The sequence below is a fragment of the Tachyglossus aculeatus genome, chromosome 21 (genome assembly GCF_015852505.1).
Source record: "Tachyglossus aculeatus isolate mTacAcu1 chromosome 21, mTacAcu1.pri, whole genome shotgun sequence".
Taxonomy (NCBI): Eukaryota; Metazoa; Chordata; class Mammalia; order Monotremata; family Tachyglossidae; genus Tachyglossus; species Tachyglossus aculeatus.
Window position 1 is genome coordinate 17,211,900 of NC_052086.1, and position 27,587 is coordinate 17,239,486.

Genomic DNA, 27,587 nt, shown 5'->3' on the forward strand with positions numbered 1-27,587 from the left:
GTGAGGCCCGCCCCCCGTCAGACAGTCAGTGAGGCTCGGCCCCCCGTCAGTCAGTCAGTCAGTCAGGCCCAGCCCCCGTCAGTCAGTCAGTCAGGCCCGCCCCCGTCAGTCAGTCAGTCAGTGACGCCCGCCCCCTGTCAGTCAGTCAGTGACGCCCGCCCCCTGTCAGTCAGTCAGTGAGGCCCGCCCCCCGTCAGTCAGTCAGTGAGGCCCGGCCCCCCGTCAGTCAGTCAGTGAGGCCCGGCCCCCCGTCAGTCAGTCAGTGAGTCAGTGAGGCCCGTCCCCCTTCGGGTGGTGCGTGGGGCGGCGGCGCAGGCGCACTGGGCCCGGGGCCCTGAGGCCGAAGTTCCGGGTGCGGCCCTTGGACCGTCAGGTGAGCGGAGGCCGCGGAGGAGGGACCCCCAGAGCCCCCGCCGTCACCCCCCCACCGCCGTCACCCCCCGCCGTGACCCCCCCCCCCAGGCCGCGCCCAGGCCCCTCAGGTGGGCTCCGACCAGGACCGGGCCGCCAGATGACTGTGAGCCCGCTGTTGGGTAGGGACCGTCTCCATATGTTGCCAACTTGGCCTTCCCAAGCGCTTAGTACAGTGCCCTGCACTCAGTAAGCGCTCAATAAGTACGATTGAATGAATGAATGAATGAATGAATATGGGCGAGGGACCGGAGACGGCCAACAGCTGGAGCAGGGCTGGGGCACATCAGCATGATGATGACGATGATGGTATCTGTTAAGCGCTTACTATAACAATTCTATTTGTTCTGACGATTTTGACGCCTGTCTACATTCATTCATTCAACCGTATTTATTGAGCGCTTACTGTGTGCAGAGCACTGGACTAAGCGCTTATGTTTTGTTGTCTGCCTCCCGCTTCTAGACTGTGAGCCCGTTGTTGGGTAGGGATCGTGTACGTCACCAGCTTGTACTTCCCAAGCGCTTAGTACAGTGCTCTGCACATAGTAAGCGCTCAATAAATACGATTGAGTGAATGAATGAATAATAATGACATTTATTAAGCGCTTACTATGTTCAATTCACTGTTCTAATAATAATAATAATGATGGCATTTATTAAGGTTGTCCCACGTGGGGCTCACAGTCTTAAGCCCCATTTTACAGATGAGGTAACTGAGGCACAGAGAAGTGAAGTGACTTGCCCAAAATCACACAGCTGACAATTGGCAGAGTCGGGATTCGAACCCATGACCTCTGACTCCAAAGCACGTGCTCTTTCTACTGAGCCATGCTGCTTGGGGAGGTTACAAGGTGATCAGGTTGTCCCACGGGGGGCTCACAGTCTTCATCCCCATTTTACAGATGAGGTAACTGAGGCCAAAAGAAGTGAAGTGACTTGCACAAAGTCATACAGCTGACAGTTGGCGGAGCCGGGATTTGAACCTGTGACCTCAGACTCCAAAGCCCATGCTCTTTCCACTGAGCCACGCTGCTTCTCGTGGTATTTGTTAAGCTCTTACTATGTGCTAAGCGCTGGGGTGGATACAGGGTAATCAGGTTGTCCCCTGTGGGGCTCACACTTTTAAGTCCCATTTTACAGATAAGGGAAGGAGCATGGATCAATGAAAAGAGCCCGGGCTTGGGAATCAGAAGTCACAGTTCTAATCCTGGCTCCGCCATTTGTCAGCTGTGTGGCTTTGGGCAAGTCACTTCACTTCTCTGTGCCTCAGTTCCCTCATCTGTAAAATGAGGATGAAGACAGTGAGCCCCATGAGGGACAACCTGGTTTACCCTGTATCCCCCCCCACCAGTGCTTAGAACAGTGCTTGGCACATAGTAAGCACTTAAATACCAAAATTATTATTGTTATTAAGTACTTTCCTAAGGTCACACAGCAGACAAGTGGCGAAGCTGGGATTAGAACCCATGACCTCTGACTCCCAAGCCCATGCTCTTTCCACTAAGCCACACTGCTTCTCGATGTGCCAGGCACTGTACTAAGCGCTGGGGTGGATACAAGCAAATCAGATTGTGCACAGTCCCTGTCCCACAAGGGGCTCAAATTCATTGAGCTCTTACTGTGTGCAGAGCACTGTACAAAGCTCTTGGAAAGTACAATACAGCAATAAAGAGAGACAATTCCTGCTTACAGGGCTTACGGTTTAGAGGCGGGGAGACACATCAGAACAAGTAAATAGACATCAATTTACATAAATAGAATAATAATAATAACTAGAATTATAGATATATACATGTGTCCCCCATTTTACAGATGAGGGAACTGAGGCACAGGGAAGTGAAGTTACTTTCCCAAGGTCGTACAGCAGACAAGTCCCTTCTACTGTGAGCTCGTTGTTGGGTAGGGACCGTCTCTATATGTTGCCGACTTGTACTTCTCAAGCGCTTAGTCCAGTGCTCTGCACACAGTAAGCGCTCAATAAATACGATTGAATGAATGACAGCCTGCGTCCAACCTGATTGGCTTGTGTCCACCGTAGTGCTTGGCTCATAGTAAGCTCTTAATATTTATTACTCTTATTTTATTTGTACATATTTATTCTATTTATTTTATTTGTTAATATGTTTTGTTTTGTTCTCTGTCTCCCCCTTCTAGACTGTGAGCCCGCTGTTGGGTAGGGACTGTCTCTGTTGCCAACTTGTACTTCCCAAGCGCTTAGTCCAGTGCTCTGCGCACAGTGAGCGCTCAATAAATACGATTGAATGAATAAATACGATTGAATGAATGAAAGTGTCAGAGCAGGGATTCTATTTATTTTATTTTGTTAGTATGTTTGGTTGTGTTCTCTGTGAGCCCACTGTTGGGTAGGGACCGTCTCTATATGTTGCCAACTTGTACTTCCCAAGTGCTTAGTACAGTGCTCCGCACACAGTAAGCGCTCAATAAATACGATTGATGATTAGAACCCTTCTGACTCCTAGGCCTGTGCTTTATCCACTATGCCGCGGATGTAGCCGGGGCGAGGGAGGGTTGCAGAACTAAGGGCAAGAGCTGGGTCAGGCCGGGGGAAAATCCAGGCTCCTGCCAGGAGGAGGGCGACGGGAAAGAGGACGTGGCATTTCTGAGCAGTTGGTCGGGCTCCTGTTGGTGGTTGAAGAACTCGGAGACTCCACTTCCTGGTAGCCACTGCTCCTGACCTGCTGAGTTGTCAAAAACTTTAGGGGGTTCAGCCTTGGAGGGGGAGACAACCACCCCATTCCTCCCCTGGAAACACGACCCCATCCAGCAAAACCCCCAGCACTGGGCTCCGCCAGAGGGGAGGGGAGACCGGACAGCCCCCAAACACCAAACCCGACCTGGAGAGACATATATACCTGCAATTTATTTACTTATCTGTTTATTTATATTAATGTCTGTCTCCCCCTCCAGATTCCTGTGGGCAGGAATATGTCTGTTGGCTGTTATATTGTACTCTCCCAAGTGCTTAGTACCGTGCTTTGCACACAGTAAGCACTCAGTAAATACGATTAAAAGAATGAACGGGTGAAGCTGGGTCCGGGGCACCCTGGGTTTCTGAAAACGCAGCCCTGACATGATGCAATCTCTCCCTGCTCACGCAGAGACTGGCACCTACTTGGCACGTCCGGGGCGTTGGCAGCCAGTTCAGCTCCCGTAGGAAATAAAGAACTGTAGGCCTTCCTTTAAGCGGAGTCTGAATGGTTTAATCAGAACCTTTTGGACATACCACTGTTCTGGAGGTGATAATCGATAGGCTGATCCATATATACTTGATGTCTCTTCTAATTCATCCTCTCTGAAGCATAAACATTTGATCGGGGAAGGTGCATTTAAAAGTAGATGTGTATGATCGATAAATGGCCTTTTGAGAGTAGGATTAGAACTTTCACAATCGACTCCAAGTGAACATTTTAGTTTTAAGCTTTCAGTTTATCTTCAGGATGTTTTAAATTGCAGCTGACATTGCACTTAAGCATGTTTTGCTTTATAATTTCAAGACATTAAAGCCACTGACATTCGCCTTTAATTTTTAAAAGCAATCTGGTCGTCTTTCTTGTTTGTAGAGGTGAAGTTGGAAAACTGATTCCAAAAATTGCATTCCGAAGGTCTTACAAAGTATGTATTCCTCCCAACCCCATTACCTGACATTCTAAAGTGGAAATTTTAGTCCAGAGTGAGCTTAAGTTGAACTACATAGTCGTACAACCCAAGATTGAAAACAAAAATGAAATGACAGTTCAGAATATCTGAGGATTTGTAAAGAGAAGATAAAAAGAGTGACACCCTTCCATTTTTCAAACACATTCTGTCCTAATCCCCAAGTTGCCTGATGCCATATAACAAGGAAATACAGTTGGCACTTTAGTAAACAAGATGTTTCATTTTTTGCCTTATGTTGTTGTCATTTTTTTATTAATGTTGTTTAGGAGCTTACTGTATACCAGCCACTGCGCTAAGCACCAGGGTAGGTACAAGCTAACCAGGTTGGACTCAGTCCATGTCCCACATGGGGTTTACAGTCTCAATCCCCATTTTACAGATGAGGGTGACTGCGGCCCAGAGAAATGAACTGACTTGCCCAAGGTCACACAGCAGCCAAGTGGTGGAACCAGGATTAGAACCCAGGTCCTCTGACTCCAAGGCCCATGGTTTATCCATTACACCACACTGCTCCCTGGGTTTACATCACCATTTCATCTCGAAGGTCCCTATATTGTTCTAGTTGGAAATTATTTTGTTCACCTAATGTATCTATTCTTGGAGAATAATTTGACAGCTAGCAGCAAATAACTAATCTATATTCATTGTTTTGTTTGAATGAAATGAAAGCAATTGATTTGTAAAGTTGATTTTACAATGTAGTCATCTTTTGTGGGAAGAAGATAATATGCATTCAAATAATGATCCTTGATTGAGCAGTGTCCTTTTGCTATTCCAGAAAAAGTTGACTTTGGTCATGTAGAGAAATGTTGTACACTAGCGTTTTAGTCCTCTCACTGGCACAGTCATACTAGAATTAAAATAGGAAGATATAAAGGAAAGAGGTAAAGAAGGCGAGAGTTTATCTACTTCTAACCCTGTGACAGCATCAGTGAAATTCATGTTCTGCTGATCCTCAGTAGTGCCAGCAATGCGAGTCATTCCACCATGGGTTTCTGCTGTCACTGCTCTTTGAACTGGTCTCAGTTAATCAGTCAATCAGTGGTATTTGTTGAGCACTTACTGTAAACAGAGCACTGTACTAAATACTTGGGAGAGTGCAGTACAATCCAGCTGTGCTCATTCCAGGTCTCCGACAAGACCTGAAAGCTTCCAAGCAAAGCAGAAAAGAGCCAAGAGTTGCCAAGTGGGAATGGAAAAACTTAAAATTATATTTTTCTGAGCCTGCCTGCCTATCTCATCCAAGCCCCATCCCACTTGGAACCCTTTCTTAAAGCCTAATCTGCTTTTTATTCTGGACAGAAGTTGCCACCCAGGTTCCCAAAACCAATCTCTCCCCAGAACTAATGTTTTTCCAACACTTGTACTTTCCTAGAGCTTTTGCAAATGTTTAATCTTCTGTATTTCCTTTCTCCAACTCTTCTTTAACAGATCCTTTTTGTTTCAGGGGCAAACTCTCCCCATCTCTGATTGATACAAACATTTAATAAATATTATTACTACTACTGTTATGCTGTTTTAAAGTTTTAGTGTTTCGTTGCTCCCAATGTTCCCATCTCCATTCTCCCCCGCCACCCCACCAACCCCCTACCTATAGTCATATATTTTTGAGCCCTTTGAGGGACAGAGTCTGTGTTTAATTTCCACTTGTACAACTCTTCCTAGAACTTAGTACAGTGATCTACACACAAGTGCTTAAGAAATACTGTTAATACTACTACTTGATATTTTTTAGGGAATCTGATCTAGAATTATTTTTCTATTTTCCTTAAGCCAGAGCACTTGGCTATTTTATTATTAGTAGTAATAGTAGTATTACTAGTAGTATTAAGCAGTGTCTAGGTACCAAACACTGTACCAAGTAAAGGGGTAGATACAAATTAATCTGGTCATGCACGGTCCCTGTCCTACACGAGGCTCACATTCTAAGTAGGAGGGAGAATGGGTATTGAATCCCCATTTTATAGATGAAGAAACTTAGGTTCAGAGAAATTAAGTGACTTGCCAAAGATGTCATAGCGGGTCAGTGGCGGAGTCAGGATTAGAATCAAGTTCCTCTGACTCTTAGTCCCAAATTCTTTCCAGTAAACCAAGCCGTGGTATGGTGTTAATTATCTCATATTTCCTGTCCATCATCCCTTTTTCCCTCCTTAACATCTTTCACTGAATTACGTTAACAACCGTGGAAGGGAAGAAGAGAATTTGATTACAATAATAAATCCCTTGAATTTATGTACACTAAGGAGTATACAGTGCTTCACACATATTATCCTTTTGTTCTCACAACTTCCCTGGGGAGGGAGCAGGTATATGTTGTTATTCCATTGTATATATAAGGAACAAGACTCAGAAATTATTCAAGATCACATAAATTTATTGGTTCTACCCTAGTACTAAAAGTCTTGCTTCTGCCCCAGTGTCCTTTCCACCGACTAACCTATGGGCATACACTCAGGGGGCAAAAATGAAAACACTGGGGAAAAAAACCTACAATATTTGTTGGTGTCTCAGTGGCTAATGGTGGCTGGCTTAGTAGCCAGCCAACTTGGGAGAGTTTGATATTTGATACTTTTGTTTCCAAATCAATGCAGCGGAGCTGGTACGGACTCTGAATTTTTGCTACATCCTTGAGCGTTCCTCTTCACTGGGCTAGCAGTTCTCACCTGCTCACTGCACCACACCCTGCCTCCTGATATCAGAGGAGGAGGTGGCCTGTATTTAAGTCTTTCTCCTATGTATATGGACTCCTAGTTGGATGGAGATGGTTAAAGTGTGACTAATTGCCCTTAACTGTGGGTGGAGATTATCAGTGGTTGCTCAGAGCAGACAGACACAGTGTTTTTGGAAGTAGAACAAGTATTTCTATTCCAGAACCTGACCCAGGAACCCTGACATTGTCAGGCTTACCTGACTATTGTCTTTGGATCGTCTATATGTGTCATCAACCAGTGGTATTTAATGATAGTTTACAGTGTGCAGGACACTGAACTAAACACTTGGTAGAGTACAGTATAATAAAGTTGGTAGACAAGATCCTTGGCCACAAGGAGTTTACAATCTACAGTGGCTGACAGTCTACAAGTCCTGCTGTTTTGGATGGAGGCTTTTTTAGACATTAATAAGACTCAGCTTTAATCAGTCAGTTCTATTTATGGACCACCTTCCTTGGGCAGATCCCTGTACTAAGCATTTGGAAGAGCCTGCACCAGGAGCTAAAGACCTGGCTCCTAAGAGACAGGCAAGTTATAAATTACTCATAAATAGTAAGAGTAAGGAAAGAATGAGATATAGTACCACTAATATATCAAAATGAAACTTAACATCACTGTCTCCGGCTTTTTTTTCCCTTTCCCTCTTTTTCCCTTTCTCGTTCTTCCTCTCCTTCCTGTCTTCCTTCTATTCTCCCAAACTCTTCATCTGTTCCCCCCAGAGTAGACTGGCTCCAATGAATATCACTAAAGTGCTTCACTAATATCCTAGGGAAGAAATTCCCAGGTATGTTATTATCAAGGACACTTCCAAGATCTTTGATTTTAAAAAAATTATTTATCTCTCTTATTACCTAAATTTGTAAATGTCATAATCCTTATAATCTCATTTTGTGTTTAATCTGGAGTTTTTAAAATCAGGTATGAGTTTATTGTATTAAAACATATTCTTAAATTCCTAACCTTCTCTGGGGTTTTGAGGGAGCTGGGTTTGTCCCAGGATTTACTAATTCAAGTGACCCTCATGTGGGGCAGGAAATGTGTTTTATCTGCTTATATTTTGTCAATTCCATTGCTTATTACATTGGTTGGCACATAGTAAAAGCGCTTAACAAATGCCACTTTTTTTTAGGTCAATAACTTTTTTTTCTTTGTTTTGTAAATCGTCATCTGAGAGGTCAGGCATGTTTCTGACATTCCCAATCGTCAAACATAAGCCTGTACCTTTCTGCCCATTTGACATTACAGCCATCTCTCCATTAAACAAGTTAGAAACATTTCATATTAGTTTTAAAAATGAATGTCACAGACGTTCAGGTTCGAGATGCTTGGCAAAATCTCTTGTCCATTCCTCCCTTCAGGGAAGAGAATTAATGTTTGAGTTTTTAAAACTGAGGTGGAACAAGATTCATGTGACCGAAGTCCCTTCTGAGCATTTTGCTGGGGGTAGTCAGTCAGGCGTATTTATTGAGCGCTTACTGTTTGCAGAGTAGTGTACTAAGCTCTGGGGAGAGTACAATATAACAATATAATAGACATGTTCCCCACCCACAAGGAGCTTACAGTATGGGGGTGTCGACAGAAATTAACATAAATGAATAAAATTACAGATATATACCTAAGGGCTGGGGGCAGGGATGAATAAAGGGGACACGTCAAGGGGGCACAGAAGGGAGTGGGAGAAGAGGGAAGGAGGGCTTAGTCAGGGAAGGCCTCCTGGAGGAGATGTGCCTTCAATAAGGCTTTAAACGGGGGGAGAGTGCTATCAAGCTGATGGTAAGGAGTTCTGTTTGATGTGGAGCTGGAAGGTTCTTGAGGAGTGGGGAAACATGACCTGAGTGTTTTTATAGAAAAATAATCCAGGTGGAGGCCGCAGCCAAGGTTACTTTAATATGACAGAGAAATTCCCAATTCTATTATATGCTACCAAGTTCATTCGTTCATTGTCGTTTTTGTTGAGCACTTACTGTATGCAGAGCACTGTACTAAGCACTTGGGAAAGTACAACATAACAATAAACCAATACTGGGTAGTACAGTGGTTTACGCACACTAAACATTCATTAGTTGATTGATTAAATGTTGAAGGTTAATTTGAAAGTGATCATTTTGGTATGGCTGGGAGACTTCAGAGGACCAGTCTTGATGTTTGGATCTCTCTCCTTTCTCTTTTTGGGAATCAGTTCCAATTCGGGCTAGGGAAGAGGATCTGAATGAGTTCCCTAGGTTAAAGTGGCTTTTGTATTTTGTTGAGTTCACAACTGAGGACAGCTGGGAGAAGGGAAAGTATAGAGATGAGTCATCTGAAAATTATTTGTTTAAAAAAATACTCATTTAATAATAATAATAATAATGACATTTATTAAGCGCTTACTATGTGCAAAGCACTGTTCTAAGCACTGGGGAGGGTACAAGGTGATCAGGTTGACCTATGGGGGGCTCACAGTCTTAATCCCCATTTTCCAGATGAGGTAACAGGCCCAGAGAAGTTAAGTGACTTGCCCAAAGTCACACAGCTGACAATTGGCAGAGCTAGGATTTGAACCCATGACCTCTGACTCCAAAGCCCAGGCTCTTTCCACTGAGCCACGCACAAAATCCCTCTTTTCCCCAACTCCTGCTTCTCTCAGGCTCTCCGAGGCTTGTTTATTTCAGTTATATCTGATGTGCATCTGGGTTTTTTGGGGCATGATCCAACTGCTTATTTTATTTACTTGGACTTATAAATGAAGAAGTATAGTCCCCAGCCCTGAGCACCACTAGTACAAGTGGTGTTCTCAACAGTGACTTATGAAGTAGTACTTTATCTGACATCAAACCTCATCTAGTTTTTAGATCATGAGCCCTTAGAGGGCCAGGGACCATGTTGAACTCTTCCCTATTTATTTTTTTCCCCAGTGCTTAGCGTTCTGCACACAGTAAGCGCTTAATACTATATATAACTACTTCCAGTACCCTCCCACCCACCTCACCACTGGTAGATACATCTGCTGAGTAGGTCTCCCAGAGTTTTTCAGAGTTTTTCCATTTCTGGACTACAGATTGCACTGATTACCCTCAACAGTTGTCTCACAATGTGTGGAGACTGGAAACCTGAGTGTGGGTGGCTCAGTGCAACTGATCACCTTAATCAAAAATAAAACAACAAATTTTGGCCTCAGGCTATAGGGCATCCCCTTTCTCTTCCTCCAGTCCTAAACCCGAGGCCTGTGTAAGTAGTCAGCCTAATTTTAGCCTCTCAGGTCCCGAAGAGGCAGACACACTTTTTGGCAAGACCCTTATTGTCTGTGTAAGTAAAGGCAATTTGAGCCTGGCATCAACCTAGAAATTTTCATCAGCAGTATATTTACATGGTGTGTGTCTGGCAGGGGCGGGGATATCATATATTGAATGTGAATTAGACTGTAATGATCTTTAGGGAAAATGTCTTCTAAATGGTTTTGCGCATTGGAGGAAACAGTCACGGTGGTGGGAAGAGTCAGGTGGTGGAGCCCGAGGTTTGAAGGCACCACGAAAAGGAAGTGTCTAGGTGTCCTTTTGGGACATCATGCAAAATGATGTAACTGAGTGAAAAAGCATTGTAGAAATTGGTCTCCTCTTCTTGAGGGAGTCATTCTGCCACTGTCTTTGGTGAGGGATGCTCATTAGCCCCGGAGCCATTGCTTTTGAAACTGTGAATCAGATGTTTAGAATGAACAAAGTAGAGGAAGGGGGTTAAGATTTTTTTCCGTCATTTTCCACATCCTGTGCTGCTTGTAGGCCTTCTTTAAAGGTCTTGGTAAGTATTGTACTTTTAGTTGTTTCAGATGGAGCCTCATTTTCTTTCCTAAAGATTTTCGGGTTGGTGGTGGTGCAAAATTTGATTGTCGGCCCTGTCTTTCAGTTGTTCAGTTTTGGGGGCAGGTTTGTTTTGGGGTTTTTTAATGGAATTTGTTTAGCACTTACTATGTGCCAAGCACTGTACTAAGCACTGGGATAGATACAGGATAATCAAGATGGACACACTCCGTGTCCCATGTGGGGACTTAGTTTTGATATCCATTGTACAGATGGGATAACTGAGATCCAGAGAAGTTAAATGACTTTCTCAAGGTCACACAGCAGCAGGTGGCTGGGTAACCTAGGGCAAGTCACTTAACTTCTCCGTAGTTTGTAGGAAATATTGCTCATTAAGGTGTGTATTGCTCGAGGAGGAAGATACATAGGCACCTGGATTTTGGGAATAGGGGTTGGGGAGGCTTGGGTCCCAGTTAGGCATCAGACAACATAGTTGTAAATTTTTCTCCCGAGTTGTAAGTCCTATGCCTGAGCAGACTGGCCCAGAAATATATACTGAAATCCTTTGTCCAGGTCTGTTAATATTATGTGAAAATTCAATTAATCATATTTATTGAGTGCTTACTGTGTGTAGAGCACTGTACTAAGTGCTTGGGGCAGTGCAATGTAACAGTTGGCAGACAGGTTCCCTGCCCACAATAAGCTTACGGGGGGCAGGGGGAGACAAAATTTAAAATAAATTATGGATGTGTACATAAGTGCTGTGGGGCGGAGAGTGGAGTGAATAAAGGATGCCAATCCAAGTGCAAGGGCGATGCAGAAGGGAGAGGAAGTAGGAGAAATAAGGGTTTAACTGGGGAAGGCCTCTTGGAGGAGATGTGATTTTAATAAGAGTTTGAAGATGGGGAGAGTGATTGTTTAACAGATAATGAAGGGGGAGATAGTTCAAGGCCAGAGAGAGGATGTGGACAAGGGGTTGGTGGCAAGACAGTCACGATTGAGGTACGATGAGTAGGTTGGCAATAGGAGCAGAGTATGTGGGCTAGGTTGGTGTTAAAAGAATGAAGTGAATGTGCAGGATTGTGGTAGGAAATCAGCGAGGTAAGATAGAAGGGGGCAAGGTGATTGAGTGCTTTAAAGTTAATGGTAAAGGTTTCTGTTTGATGCGATGGTGGAAGGGCAACCACTGGAGGATCTTGAGTGGAAAAATGTGGACTGATTTTTTTTTAATTAATCCTGGCAGCAGAGTGAAGTATGGACTGGAGTTGGGAGAGATAGGAGGCAGGGAGGACAGCAGAAAGACTGAGGGAGGACACAAAGTGGGATAGGTCTTGGATCTGTGCTTGGATCTGTGCTTGGATCTGTGCTTGGATCAGTTTGGATGGAAAGGAAAAGGTTTGGAGATAGGTTAAATATGTGGGTTGAATGAGAGAGATGAGTCGAGAATAATGCCAAGGTCATAGGCTCGTGAGATGGAGATGGTGGTGGTGCTGTCTACAGTGATGGGAAAGACATGGGAGGGACAGGGTTTGGGTGTGAAGAGAAGGAGTTCTGTTTTGGTCACAGACTTCCCGTGCTGTTCTGGGTCCCTATTCGGAAATACTTCAGTGTCACTAGCCGGCAAAGTAGGATCATCTCTGGGTGGATCATGATTTCATACTCGTCTTTCCACCCTCTCAGCCCATATTAAATTATAATCCCAAACTGGTACCTGTATATCCCAAAGGCAGTTAGGTAACCTGGAACCTCCCTGTGCTCTAAGTGGCAGGATTTGGAATTAGGCAGACTAAATCTGACTGTCTTTCAGGGTTCGAGCGGGGAGATTTTCTTTGCTTTGGATTTTCGTGAACGGCTGAGAATGGCAAGCAAAGGGCCCACAACTTCCACAGCTCCTGAGAGCTCCAGTACAGGTGGAACCAGTGGGAATAGTAACGGTCCTGGAGAAAGCAGTAATCAGGACAGTACTTTTGAATGCAACATCTGTTTGGACACAGCCAAGGATGCGGTTATCAGCCTATGTGGACATCTCTTCTGGTGAGTAATTTGCACTTTCTTAACCAAATCAGAACAATGGGAGTAGGAGGAAGATACTCTAGGTGTGTTTAGGAAAGGTGGCAGGCGAAAGGTCGTCTACCACTCTGAGAATCTCTAGGGTACTGGATCATATCTATTCATTCAATCATATTTATTGAGTGCTTACTGTGTGCAGAGCGTTGTACTAAGCCATCTATCCCATATGGCAGCCTCAACCTCTCGGTGAGTTGTCCAGGAAAAGTCAGCCATCCGTAATTGGTTTGAGGAGTTCTCGGGATTACTGTAACTAATCCCCCAAAAGAACAGAAAATTATGCGTGTCAGATCTCTGCGGGCTTTCTTACGTTAAGAACGGACCCATTCTTAATGTATACTCTTAGTAGGTACATTCCCCACTTCTGTCCTGGCAAGGTTAAGCTGCTTCTCTCCATCGCAGGGTCCACCATGAGACCAACATTTTTTCATTTCAGAGTAGAGTTTTAGCTCGATCTGTTCTCAGACCCTTACTGGTGTCCTCTGGTCAGCTGGCAGGCTTACAGTCCTTTTCATCCTCCCCACAGGCCTTCGTTGTCATCACTCAGCCTTTACCTCACAAGGCAGTTGTTTTTTGTAGCTTAAGGTTCTGCCATTCCAGTAGGCAGAGAAAGATGACGAATCAGTGCGCAAGCCAGAACCCTGAGAGGAATGAACCTGCATTTGTCCTTTCCCTTCCAAACCACAGGGAGTAAAGCATTATTCCCTAGGCGGTCTTTTCCAAATGCAGGTCTATTAGACGGCAGTGCGTTCTTAACGCTACCGGCTCAGCTTGGTCTGACCAACCAAGGCTAGTTCGGGGATAAAATATGAGGGACCTCCAGGAGGTTTTGTGTTTGCAGAGCACTTAAGTACATATCTATAAATTATATCTTACACATTATTTTTTAAAATTAATATCTGTCTCCCCCTCCAGACTGTCAGCTTGTTGTGGGCAGAGAATGTAACAACCAACTCTACTGTAGTATACTCTCCCAAGCACCTAGTACAGTGCTCTGCAAACAATAAAAACTCAATAAATACCATTGATTGTGCGCAGAGTTAGTTTGTGTGATTTGAACATCTAGAAGTCAAAATGTACAAAGAAAACATCACCTGCTTTAAGCAGGTGTTTCTATGCTGGCAAAAGAGACTAGGGTGGGAATTAAGCCAATTTTTGCTTTTCCTCTCATCTCTAAAATCCGGGCATATAGATTTCACACAAATTCATTCAGTTGTATTTATTGAGCGCTTACAGGAGGCCTTCCCAGACTGAGCCCCTTCCTTCCTCTCCCCCTCGTCCCCCTCTCCATCCCCCCATCTTACCTCCTTCCCTTCCCCTCAGCACCTGTATATATGTATATATGGTTGTACATATTTATTACTCTATTTATTTATTTATTTTACTTGTACATATCTATCCTATTTATTTTATTTTGTTGGTATGTTTGGTTTTGTTCTCTGTCTCCCCCTTTTAGACTGTGAGCCCACTGTTGGGTAGGGACAGTCTCTATGTGTTGCCAATTTGTACTTCCCAAGCGCTTAGTACAGTGCTCTGCACATAGTAAGCGCTCAATAAATACGATTGATGATGATGATGATGATTTAGCACTTAGCACTCTACTAAGCACGTATCATTGCCCATCAAGCTGGAAAGTGGCATGGAGCCAGTTAACAGCCTCAATATTCTCAATTCCACCTGAATATCTAGACTGCGCTGACATTTTAGAGCTTGTTCCTGGTTGCGTTGATCCACGCTTAGGGAAGGCAGTTGGATAGGTTTCAGATTGATCGAGGCTGGAAAACATGTTCTTCCAGCCTTTCATCATGGAGGAAAACAAGCTCCCCAGCAGGGACTTGGCCCATTCGTTGCAAACGCTAAGCAGTGCTGTGCTAGATTTGGGAGGTTGCCATTGGGTTTGTGCAGTTTCTGAAGAGATAAATTACGTGCTGTTGCTACCAATCATGGAGACCATTCAGGGGTCAATAGTGCCCACTAGTCAAGTTTCTTCTAGTTTGCTTTCAGAATATTTTTTAAAATCTTTTAATGACTTTAGAGCCACTAAAGACTTCCCCTAAGAGAATCTGAGCTTAATACTACTACTACTACTACTACTACCACTACTACTACTACTACTACTGCTGCTGCTACTACTACTACTACTACTACTACTACTAGTAGTAGTAATAATAATAATTGTGGTATTTATTAAGCATTTATTATGTGCCAGGAACTGTACTAAGCTCTGGGGTGGATATAAGCAAATTTTCAGAATATTTTTTAAAAATCTTTTAATGACTTTAGAGCCACTAAAGACTCCCCCTAAGAGAATCTGGGCTTAATAATAATAATATTAATAATAATAATAATGGTGGTATTTGTTAAGCATTTATTATGTGCCAGGAACTGTACTAAGCTCTGGGGTGGATATAAGCAAATTGGGTTGGACACAATCCTTGTCCTGCACAGAGAAGTGAAGTGACTTGCCCAAGGCCACACAGCAGACAAGTGGGTGAGCTGGGTTTAGAATCCACGACCTTCTGGCTCCCAGGCTCGTGCACTATCCTCTATGCCATGCTGCTTAAAATGGCAGGGAAGGGTCAGGGAGTAGGCAGAATACAACCACTGAGTCAGATCTGAACCTCTAAACAGGTTCAGAGTCAAGACCTTCGGCCTCTGGCAACTCCCACGGCCAAAATCCAGCTGCTCCGCCCCCAACCCACTCCCTGCACGCCCCAATCCTGAGAACAACAATGGGTAGGGGTTACTGACTGTATCTGCAGCTGGATGTGAGCCAGAAAGCAGCCACCATGGACAGAAGTGGTTGCACTTCTTCTTTGTGCTCCTCATCAGTGACCCTCTAAGCTGTAAACTCCTTGTGGGCAGTAGGTGTGCCTACCAACTCTGTTGTATTGTACTCTCCCAAGCATTTAGAACAGGCTCTGCACACCGTCAGCACTCAGTAAATACCATTGATTGATTGATTGATTGGTCTACGTCAGCCCCTGATATCTGGTAAGTGGCCCTTGTGCTGAAATGCTTGCCCTCTGCTGATGTAGGATAATCCCTGCTTCACTCCATGATACCGGTGACTGCCTTAAAGTTACTTTCCTATGCAGGACACTGATAGCACTGATTTCCCCCTCTCTTGATGCAATTTCACCTAATCCCGTACATGTGATCCGCCTTAGAATGTCTGGAATTGGAATTTTTGGTAACTGGGGCTTTTAGGATCACAGGAATTGTTTGACTTAATCATAGTATTTGTCAAGGGCTTACTATGTGCCTAGCACTGTACCAAGCACCGCAGCGGATACAAGATGATCAGACTTGCAGTTCTTTTCAGTCGATGGGCTGGCCAGTGACAATTAAGCCGAACTCTCAAACACAATGTAAAGATAGTTGCTTTTAAAATAAAGTCGATGACCTGACAGCACAGGATTTGATTTTCAGCTCTGCTGCTCCCAAACTGCTCTGGACTTGTACCATTTTAAGTGTTTCTAGTAATGGAAATATTTTTTTTCCCTTTTCTCTGTGTCCTGTGATTATTCACCTTGGGGACAACTGCAGTTGGCCTTGTTTACATCAGGTAAGATGTATTTCATTTTACTTTGCCTTTCATCAGCTCCTATTGCACAATGACTTCCTGAGCCCCTGGGGACTTTGTCAGAAATGGCAGTCTTCCCTTCTTGTTGGTTTTTTTTTTCTTTCTGGGTCTGTCTGTGACAACCGTTACATCAGAGTTGAGCAGTTATTTGGTATTCAGCTTTTTCTAAGAAAGGAAAATGTTAAATGAGCTCTAAATGCCTCTAAGTTTTACCCTGAATATTCTAAAGATATTAAGGAAAGGCCTTTTTTAAATGTCAGTGCATATACAGAGCAATTAATGTTCACCACATTCTATAATCCAAATGCCATGCAGATCTTTAAGGCTCTGACTCTAATAAATACATCAAGAGCAATAGATCATCTTCTTAATGTGGATTTTGCAGTAGTTCTACCCAAGGCAAAGGGAATACAACATAATCTCATTGCTCCCTTCTACCCTAATAGGGTTTCCTGGGGTAGGCCTGCTAAGAGCTTAAAAAGGGATCAGTGGTCAAAAGGAAGGAAAAATCCACTTCGTCATCATCATCATCATCAATCGTATTTATTGAGCACTTACTATGTGCAGAGCACTGTACTAAGCGCTTGGGAAGTACAAATTGGCAACACATAGAGACAGTCCCTACCCAACAGTGGGCTCACAGTCTAAAAGGGGGAGACAGAGAACAAAACCAAACATACCAACAAAATAAAATAAATAGGATAGATATGTACAAGTAAAATAAATAAATAAATAAATCGAGTAATAAATATGTACAACCATATATACATATATACAGGTGCTGTGGGGAAGGGAAGGAGGTAAGATGGGGGGATGGAGAGGGGGACGAGGGGGAGAGGAAGGAAGGGGCTCAGAAGGGGCTCACTTCCAAGTGGAGTGTCCAAAAGTACATCTGACGTTAAAAGGGAGAGGTCATTAAAGAAGCTGAAACAAAGAAAAATGTTTGGAGAGAACCTAGGAATGGAATTAAATGTTCCTGTTAGAATTTCTTCCGTCATCTTGATGTTCTCCAGTTCTCACCCTTTCTTTAAACGTGGGCCAAGACTACATTCCCCTGCCGAACAAGTTCCAGGCTTCTCATGGGTGGGAGTCTGGGGTGACACTGAAGCCATCTACTAGGCTATAAAGAGTTGAAGAATTCTCTTCTGTGGCTTGGAAGTTGCACTGTTTCATTCAAATATGCTTTGCTGTTTTGCCACACACCCCCTCCCGCCCCTACTCCAAGCCTGATATTTCTTCATGTGATTTCTAGTGGTTGGAGACTAGACCAAACAGACAGGTGTGTCCAGTATGCAAAGCAGGAATCAGTCGAGATAAAGTAATCCCACTTTATGGAAGAGGCAGTACTGGTCAACAGGATCCCAGGTAAGAGATTTGAAGGAGTATACATCTTTCTTCCATCTTTGGACATAAACTCTATATACGTCACATATCCTGTCTGTCTGCAGTTCCAACTCTTCCAACTCTCCCTTTCTTCCTTTAGTTGCACATTCCCCCATTTGGCCTTTGGAACACATGCACACACACACACACACATCACCACCACCCCCCTCCTCCCATCCCCAACTTCTCCCTAGGGAATAATCTTTAATTTGAGGTGAAAGGCAAGCCTTGACAGAAATGTCAGGGCTAAACTGGGAGAGAGGTGATATTTCAGTGCTATGAATAATCGATGTGTGGGCAATGATTCTTTTTGTATTAGGGTGGAGAAAATTACAGTTAGGTGCTAGTCACAGTCTCTCACCTGAGGAGAGCAAATCTATTAATCAGTAGTATATATTGAGCCCCTACTGTATCATTGCACTGAACTAAGCACTTGGGAGAATACAACACAGTTAATAGACATGATCCCTACCCTCAAGAAGCTTCCAGTATTTAGAGGGGGACAGATACTAAATTGTAGATAGGAGGAACTAGAGCATATAAACGATGTACATAAATGCAAAGCATTATCTAAGCCAATTGCTTTCTGCTGTGTCAGGACTTAGACCATTTTTCTTCTGCAGAGAGAAGACTCCTCCTCGACCTCAGGGACAGAGACCTGAGCCAGAGAACAGAGGGGTAAGGAAAAAAAAGAGTTGAATCTGGGAAACTAGAGTGGCAGAAGACTCTCTGGGGAAATCCCACCATTGGGTTCTCAGCTTTGTGTATTTCGGACCCCCTGAAGGTCTTGCTTCGTATCCTGCCTGTCTCTCTCAGTCTCTGAGCCTTCTCCACACCCTAGCCTCTTTTGCCATTGGAAGCCTTTTCACTCCCCAGAAGAATTCCCAGAACCCATTTGGAATCATTAGTCTTGGCTCTCATTCGACTTGTGGGTGCACTGTACATATACATTCATTCATGCAGTCGTATTTATTGAGCACTGTGTTCAGAGCAATGTACTAAGTGCTTGGGAGAGTTCAAAGCAACAGTCACAGCAGCAACGTTCTCAGCACGGGCTTGGGAATCAGAGGTCATGGGTTCTAATCCTGCCTCCGCCACCTGTCAGCTGTGTGACTTTGGGCAAGTCACTTAACTTCTCTGTGCCTTAGTTACCTCATCTGTAAAATGGGGATTAAGACTGTGAGCCCCACTTGGGATAACCTGATTACCTTGTATCTCCCCCAGTGCTTAGAACAGTGCTTGGCACATAGTAAGCGCTTAACAAATACCACCATTATAATAATTGTTATTATTTATTTGCACTCTGCACCTCTCAAAGTTTATCAGGGTCAGGCAGAGGTGTTCCAATACCATTTGTAGATTTTCTCTGGTAAAGGTGGGAAGAAGCTGCATTGAGCCTTCCTCACATGAAATAGCTCCTGATGAAATAATTGCCTTTTCCAATGTAATGCCGCCTCCTCTCCCCAGAGCACTGATGTGCCTCTATTTCAAATAAGCAGTCCTCCTGGACTGATTAGCGACCTTTCTGCATTGAAGAGACAGGAGCTGGCTGCCCTGATTCCCTGGAGAGTTGCCCTCTTATTAAATCAGCCAGTGGACCTTTAGAGGTGTGGCTAGTCCCTAGAGGAATTTGGTGCCTCTACACTGCCAGTTCTGGACATCAATCAGTCATATTTATTGAGCACTTGCTGTGTTCAGTGCTGAGGGCTTGGACATCTCAGCAATAGTAGTAGAGATGTTAAGGCTACTTAAGTGCCTACTAAGTGCACTGAGCATTTGGGAAGGTACAACTGAAGTAAGGGGTTGGGAGGAAATGTTTGAGCTCAGAACCTTTTGTCTACTCTAACGTACAGTAAGCACTGAGTTTAAGCCGTAATTATTAAAAGACACGTTCTCTGCCTACCTGCCTTTAATCTAATGGGAGAGGCGTACAAAATATTTACAAATAGCTGGTGTGATAAAAAGAACAAGGTTCAGATAGGGAGTAAAATGAATATGCCAGGATTAAAGAAGCAGCGTGGCTAAGTGGAAAGAGCATAGGCTTTGGAGTCACAGGTCATGGGTTCAAATTCCGACTCCGCCACCTGTCAGCTGTGTGACTTTGGGCAAGTCACTTAACTTCTCTGCGCCTCAGTTCCCTCATCTGTAAAATGGGGATTAAGAGTGCGAGCCCCCCGTGGGACAACCTGATCACCTTGTATCCCCCCAGCGCTTAAAACAGTGCTTTGCACATAGTAAGCGCTTAACAAATACCATCATTATTATTATTATTAAATACTAGAATAATAAATAAATGAACGCACAATTGAATACGTGTAACTATATAAGAGGGTGGGTACAGTTACCTAAGTGCTAGGGGTGATTCAATTTTGGGTATTGGGAATTAATTGAGGAAGGCTTCCTGGGGGAGGTGGGATTCAGCACTTAGAACAGTGCATCGCACATAGTAAGCGCTTAACGAATGCCATCATTATTATTATTATTATTTTAGGAAGATGGGGAGGGCTGGGGTCTGACGGATTTGAAGGGCTAGAGAGTTCCAGACTGATTGAACAGCATGGACAAAAGTTCAGAGACTGGAAAACTAAGAGCTGGGTAAAGTGAAACAGAGAATTAGGGAGGAGTAAAGAGTGTGAACTGGGGAGTAGAAAGTGCAAAGAGCCAATATGTAAAATGGAGAAAACTGGTGGAAAACCAGTGGGGCAGCAGTGAGGTGAATGGACCAAAATAAGCAGTAGCTGGAAGCCGGGAGACCAGTGAGGAGGTCAGTTTAGGAGTAATTGTAATTCGATGAATGATTGAACTGGAGAAGTGGCCTTTGAGGTAGAGAGTAAGAGTGGATCGGGAAATGTTTTGGAAGAAAAACTGGCTGGATTAAGAAGTTGGCTGAATGGAAGCCGAAAGAGACTGAGCAGTTGCGAATGACACCTAGATTGGTTTTGGAAAAGAAATGGATACTTTCCTTATTAAGGAATTTCTAATATTATTATTATTATTTTTAAGCCCCTGTGTGCCCAGAGCTGGGGCAGATACAAAGTAATCAGGCTGGACACAGTCATCATCATCCTCAGTGGTATTTTTTGAGCGCTTACTGGATGCAGAGCACTGTACTATGTGCTTGAGAGAGTACAGTCCAACAGAGTAGGTAGACACGGTCCCTGTTCCTTTCTCACATGGAGCTCAATGTCTAAGGGGGAGGGAAAACAGATAGTCAATCCCCATTTTACAGATAAGGAAACCAAAGCCCAGAGGAGTGAAGTGACTTCCCCATAGTCACACAGCAGGCAAGTGGCAGAGCAGGGATTAGAACCCAGATCCTTTGGCTTCCTGGTCTGGGATCCTTTTCCTAGACCATGTTGCTTCACTGAACAAGAGGACAAATAGCTGGTAGGCAGAAGGGGAGTTCCTTTGTGTATCCTTACAGAATCAGCAGTTCAGGCAGGGACTTTTATGTCAACAGTGTGCTTACTTAGGCAGTCTACTGTATGATGTGTTTAAGAGGAACCAAATCTGATTTCCTTAGAGTTTCTTTTTCCCCAGTTGCCTCTTTCATTGCTCCTATCATTTTATCTTGGCCTTGGGAAGGGCTCTCCTTCTCCTTTTGCTCCTAGCAGTTGTTTTTTAGCCTTGAACATACTTTCATTCATCCATTCAATCGTATTTCTTGAGTGCTTACTGTGTGCCGAGCACTGTACTAAGCGCTTGATGACCATACGGTCTGAACAACTTTCAATTATTCTGTACTTCATAATTCTCCGGTTTCTGGCTTTGCTCAGTCACTCTCTGGTGGTGCAGCAACCCACTCAGGTGCCTGAGGTGAGCGAGTTGAAAGTGACAGACAGTTAAAGCAAGTAAGAAATGATGCTCCGGGCCTAAAGTGTATCAACTGGTGTTTGTGGTGGTGAAACGGGTGGAGAATATTCCACCACCTTGCGCGAAGCGCTTTTTTTTTGTTTGTTGACCAAACTGTTCATTTCCCTGCCCACCCCTTCATGTTTTCCTAATTGGAGTCTTTCTCAATGATGCAGAGAAGGACTGATCTTTCTGATAAGTCTGACTTATAGCAGCCCTCGTGTAGCAGGCTTTGTGTGGATGTGAGCAAAAATGTCAGGTTGTTCATGTTATCTTTGTACTCACTATGGGACGAAGAGAATTTGAGTTAACAGTTTAGTTTTAAGCCACTATTGCACGTGAACGATTGCCAACTGGTAGCGGACTGTGTTTATTTCTACTCCTAAGTTTGTTTTTTTCGTTCCTTCTACATAGGGATTCCAAGGCTTTGGTTTTGGAGATGGCGGTTTCCAGATGTCCTTTGGAATTGGGGCATTTCCCTTTGGGATATTCGCCACAGCATTCAACATAAATGATGGGCGGCCTCCTCCAGGTAAGGTTCTGCTTTGAGAACATTCTGTTCGGTGTTCCTGTCCAGATAACCAGCCTTTTCCTACTTACTGATGGCTTTCTAATTACTAGTCTGTTGTAAGCGTGGCTTCTCTGCCTGCCTTGGGAAGTCCCAACAGTATTTAGTTCACTACCCGTCCTGGGTGAATGACAAAGATAAATCTTGGAGCTTCATAAGTAGCTGCTTGTGTCATTAATTTTGCTATTCCCTTCGTCCCTCATTGAAACCAGTTGAATCACTTTTAGACAGTGACCTCACACTGAGAGCTACAGGTCATTTCAACTTTCTATCTCCTCCAGCGCTTAGAACAGTGCTTGGCACATAATAGTAATATAATAATAATAATGATGGTATTTGTTAAGTGCTTACTATGTGCCAAGCACTGCTCTGAGCCCTGGGGGAGGTACAAGGTAATCAGGTTGTCCCACGTGGGGCTCACAGTCTTCATCCCCATTTTACAGATGAGGTAACTGAGACACAGAGAAGTTAAGTGACTTGCCCAAAGTCACACAGCAGACAAGTGGTGGAGGCAGGATTAGAACTCATGACCTCTGACTCCCAAACCCATGCTCTTTCCATTGAGCCATGCTGCGCTTAACAAATACCATTATTATTACCATTGTTACTATCATTATTATTATTATTATATCTACCCCAGTGCTTAGTACAGTGCTTGGCAACTACTAGTGCTAAAAAATACCACAATTACCATTATCAATTATTATTAGAGTTGAAGAACCCATACAGATTTTCCAGGCCTTTGGAAAGGACCTGCTCAGTATCAATCAATCAATCAATCAATATATCAATCGTATTTATTGAGCGCTTACTGTGTGCAGAGCACTGTACTAAGCGCTTGGGAAGTACAAGTTGGCAACATATGGAGATGGTCCCTACCCAACAGCGGGCTCACAGTCTAGAAAGTCTAGAAGTCTTTTGTGTTCCCTGATGTGCATTCGTGGGGGTTTGGAATTGTTTAGTTGGTGGTGAGGCGCTCAGCAGGAGTCTACGTCATTCAAACCCCTTTAAATAATAAGTTCCAGGCAGGAGCCCCAGATTGGAGGTGATTAGTGGATTAAGCTCTTTGACAGTCATATCCAGATCAATGCAGCAACTTGTCTGAAACAATGTCACCGTCGATGGCAGCTCCCTTCTGCGTCACCCTTGCACTTGGATTTGCTTCCTTTATTCACCCCTCCCTCAGCACCACAGCACTTATGTCCATATCGGTAATTTATTTATATTAAATGTCTGTCTCCACCTCTGGACTGTAAACTCATTGTGGGCATTCATTCATTCATTCAATCGTATTTATTGAGCGCTTACCGTGTGCAGAGCACTGTACTAAGCGCTTGGGAAGTACAAGTTGGCAACATATAGAGACGGTCCCTACCCAACAGTGGCCTCACAGTCTAGAAGGGGGAGACAGACAACAAAATAAAACATATGAACAGAATAAAATAAATAGAATAGTAAATATGTACAAATAAAATAGAGTAATAAATATGTACAAACATATACAGGTGCTGTGGGGAGGGGAAGGAGGTAAGGCGGGGGGATGGGGAGGGGAAGGAGGTAAGGCGGGGGGATGGGGAGGGGGAGGAGACAGACAACAAAATAAAATATATTAACAAAATAAAATACCATCATTATTATTATAGAGAAGCAGCGTGGCTCAGTGGAAAAGAGCCTGGGCTTTGGAGTCAGAGGTCATGGGTTCAAATCCCGGCTCCGCCAACTGTCAGCAATGTGACTTTGGGCAGGGAACTCCTTTACCAACTCTGTTCTTTTGTACTCTCCCAAGCACTTAGTACAGTGTTCTGCACACAGGAAGCACTCGATAAATGCAATTGGTGGATAATTTGAGGAAGTTTTCACACTTCACACAGTATATGTTTGGTTTTCACCATTCAGGATGTCTTCTTTTAGCATGAAGGACTACAGTGTGCAGTCAGTTCTCTTTCTCAAACATGGGGTTGCGTGGTTGACTCTCCCCAAGTTAAAGAATAATTGGTGTTTGTGCGTGTTATGGAGAAGCAGCGTGGCTCAGTGGAAAGTGCATGGGCTTTGGAGTCAGAGTTCATGGGTTTGAATCCCAGCTCTGCCAATTGTCAGCTGTGTGACTTTGGGCAAGTCACTTAATTTCTCTGTGCCTCAGTTACCTCATCTGTAAAATGGGGATTAAGACTGTGAGCCCCCTGTGGGACAACCTGATCACCTTGTAACCACCCCAACGCTTAGAACAGTGCTTTGCACATAGTAAGCGTTTAATAAATGCCATCATCATCATCGTAGTACGCTTGCCTTTTATCCTGATGTTGCCTTGCATTCTATCCAGGCAGATCGATGCACTTTTTCTGGAACCCTAATTCCCCCTGGAGCATTCTGTCCAAAACATATTGTGAAAGGCACATATCATGAAAGTTCTGTTGCCAACTTGTACTTCCCAAGCACTTAGTACAGTGCTCTGCACATAGTAAGCGCTCAATAAATACGATTGATTGATATATGTTTGGTTAAGAGCCATCAGTGATTTTTTTTTTTGCCCACCATAACTGCCCTGCAATGCCAGATTATCTAGGACTCATATTTTTGCAATTTTGACTTGCCTCGCACCAAATGAAATTCAGGATATGAAACTCCGTATGACAGGATTTTTTGAAGCAGAGAGTAGGTTCAAATCCTATGCCAGTAACTTCTAGTCCATTCAGTGGTAAACTTCATCAATCAATCAAACCTATTTAATGAGCACTTTCTGTGTACAGAGCACTGTATAAGCACGTGGGAGAGAACGGTATAAGTTGATACCTGCAACTAGCGCAGTTGACTGAATATGGGAAAAAAATCGTGTGTATCTTCTGTTTGTATTGACAATAAGATTACTCAACTTCTCTTTCTCCTGTTTTTTTCAGCCGTTCCAGGGACTCCCCAATACGTTGATGAGCAGTTCCTGTCTCGGCTTTTCCTGTTTGTGGCTCTGGTGATCATGTTCTGGCTATTGATTGCATAACGGTTTCCCGTGCCCTGTGTTTTTGAGGATTGCAGGGCCTCTGAACTGGTTACAGCCACTCCCACACTTTTTAAAAACCTCTTAGTGTCTGGCTTCCTAGCTAATCACAATTTCCAGGAATCAGTGTTGTTGGCAACACAGTGAGGAATTTTGCTTCCTGCATCAAAGCTTCGGAACTAAGTAGCGGTGAGGAGTACATCTCGGTTCAGTCTTTGGTAGCATCCAACCGCATCATTGGACATTGGCATTCATTTTCACTCTTAGGAGAGTGACACTTTGAAATCCCGTGCCAAACAGTTCAGGCCAGATGAACTCAAAGTGAGTATAAAGTGGGGAAGAGAAGATAACTACAGTGCATTTGCACCTGGATGTACTATCCCAAAAGCAGAGAGGTGGACCAAATGGTATTTATCGGAACTTTATTTCATTTAAGTCAAACACTTTCTGACTATAAAGTGGCATCTTTTACAGACACTTCCCAAAGAGGAACCTAGCTCCAGATATCAGCATTCCACTATCCTCCTCCCTGCCCTTCCTTAGAAGAATAGGGTGAAGTGTGTGGGCCCTTAGTGTCCTTTGCCTTATCTTGGGAACTTCCCCATGGTTCAAAGAAATCAGCCTGAAATGATCTAATAACATAATGCCCGAAGATTGTATTTGTGTCTGGACGGTGCGGGGCTCTATGGCCCTAAAGAAAAGAATCTCCACTGGGTTTATGCAATATAATCTTTTGGTTTAAAAGTGCATGTGACTTTTCTCATGAATATCCCAACTGCTTGAATCTGCTTTCACCAAGAATTAAAATTGCACTTGTCTTATTTTTCCAGCATGGCTGTCTGGACTCCTGCACCCACTGAAAAAAAACCTTTTCGGACCCACTAAACCTCCTTAAGAGGGATGCGGGGGGACTTGGGTTTTCTGATATTTTGTTTTTTTAACTCACTGCACACTTCAAATATTTTCAGCTAACCAGGAAAAAAAAATCCAGTTCTCTCTAAGCAGAAATCATTATTGGAGTAACTTCTAGGAGAAGCTCATTGCCGCCTCTGTCCTGCCCTCTCTCAGTAAGGGCAGCTATGTCAACCAAGGCTACAAAAGATAAATGTATAAATTACCAAAAAAGGGAAATCTTAGGAAGGTAGGGAAGATAGCCCTGGTGAGCCTGAATCAGGTGATTCCAAGTTGGTGCAGAAGTCTGTAACATGCTCAAGTTTTGACTAATTTGTTCTAATATTACTTTGTTGTATATTTTTGAAAGTGTTGTGTCCATTGTCTTTCTAGTGCATGCAGTACAACACATGACTCCACAGTGGATAGCCTATGATTCCTCCTGAGACATGAAGCATTCCTTAGCAAAAGGACATCAATTTCCCTTCCTTCCCTCGGTCTTGGAAGTGTTTCACTTTTTAAATATCAATTTTTATTTGTTTTTGAAATGTGATCTGGAAAATAGCTTGGTGCTAGGTGGGTTTTGACTATTTGGCATAGCATCTCATTAGGGCTTTTATCTGAATGCCAGAGTGCATTTTGGATTGAAAGAAGGGGATTTCTTCCTTTGAAAACCTTTTTCTCCCTCTTGCTAGATCTTCCATGATCTTCCTTTGAAAGAGTCCTCTGAGAGCAGTTTACAAGCAGTACCCCGTGCTTATTTCAGAAAAGGGAAACGCTGCCTTAAGTAGCTCCTGAAGGATTTTTCACACAAGCCAAATGAGTCTGCGTTAAGTGGAAGGAACGGCTGTTCTTTGAGGACCTTCTAAAAACGGAGCCCAGGATTTGAGACTTAAAATAAAGAAGTCTTTACGTTTACTGGATCAACAATGGAGTATTAATTACAAGCTAAAAAGTCTAGTTTTTAGTCTTTGATGACCATCTTTCAGCTGCGAGGGTAAATAGCTGGGCAGTGTCCCCATCTAGTGTAGTGAGAAAAGAATGAGTATGCATCAGCCAACCTAAATTTTTTTTTTAATTATTTCTTTCTCTTAGCACAGAAAGTGGAATATTTAGAGGAGTGGTGAGGGTAAGGATCTGACTAGGAAGCTTACCCATTTTGATTCTTCATATAAACAAGGCAGAGAGAGTACAAAGGCAACACAGGCCGCTGCATCCCAAGAATGGGCTATCGAAGTCTGGCTTTGTTGTCATTTTGTTTTTAATTGTAGATAGTTTAACTTTCCTTTGATGGCAGCCCTGGTGGGACCGCATTTCATCAGAGGTCCACAGGCTGAAGTGATGGGATCCGTATTTCCCTAGCAATCAATTTATCTTCAACTTATATTCTTTTAAAAATGGATACAATGACTCTGGGTGTGCTTTTTGCGTTCTCCCCCTTCCATGTCTTTGTATTAGGACTGTGCCCAGTCACAGTTAGACAATGACATTATGTACAGTGAGACACGTTTATTGGTCACTAATTTTCACTGTTGTGAAAGTGATTTGATTTAGAATAAAAAATGGTTTTACATTGAGTCTGCGAAGTGTAGACTTTTTGCGTGGTAGGCGGGTGGATGAGGAGGAATGGAAATCCCTGACCGATCAAAATTAATTGTGGTAGCGAAAGCCTTCAGCC

At 43.6% G+C, this 27,587-nt stretch overlaps 1 protein-coding gene across 3 annotated transcripts; it reads left to right on the forward strand.

The window, feature by feature from the left end:
• Positions 1–283: 283 nt before the first annotated feature.
• On the forward strand, positions 284–27,486 carry RNF185 (ring finger protein 185). Of its 3 annotated transcripts, none has more exons than XM_038762911.1 (7): positions 284–373; positions 12,381–12,607; positions 16,190–16,208; positions 17,479–17,591; positions 18,233–18,287; positions 21,876–21,993; positions 24,924–27,486. In XM_038762911.1, the coding sequence occupies exons 2-7, from the start codon at positions 12,432–12,434 to the stop codon at positions 25,019–25,021; spliced, it is 579 nt and encodes a 192-aa protein (XP_038618839.1). In that variant the 5' UTR covers positions 284–373; positions 12,381–12,431; the 3' UTR covers positions 25,022–27,486. The 3 variants fall into 3 exon arrangements, with proteins under 3 accessions (XP_038618839.1, XP_038618841.1, XP_038618840.1); XM_038762913.1 differs by lacking the exon at positions 284–373 and adding an exon at positions 503–533; XM_038762912.1 differs by lacking the exon at positions 284–373 and adding an exon at positions 4,024–4,044.
• Positions 27,487–27,587: the final 101 nt, after the last annotated feature.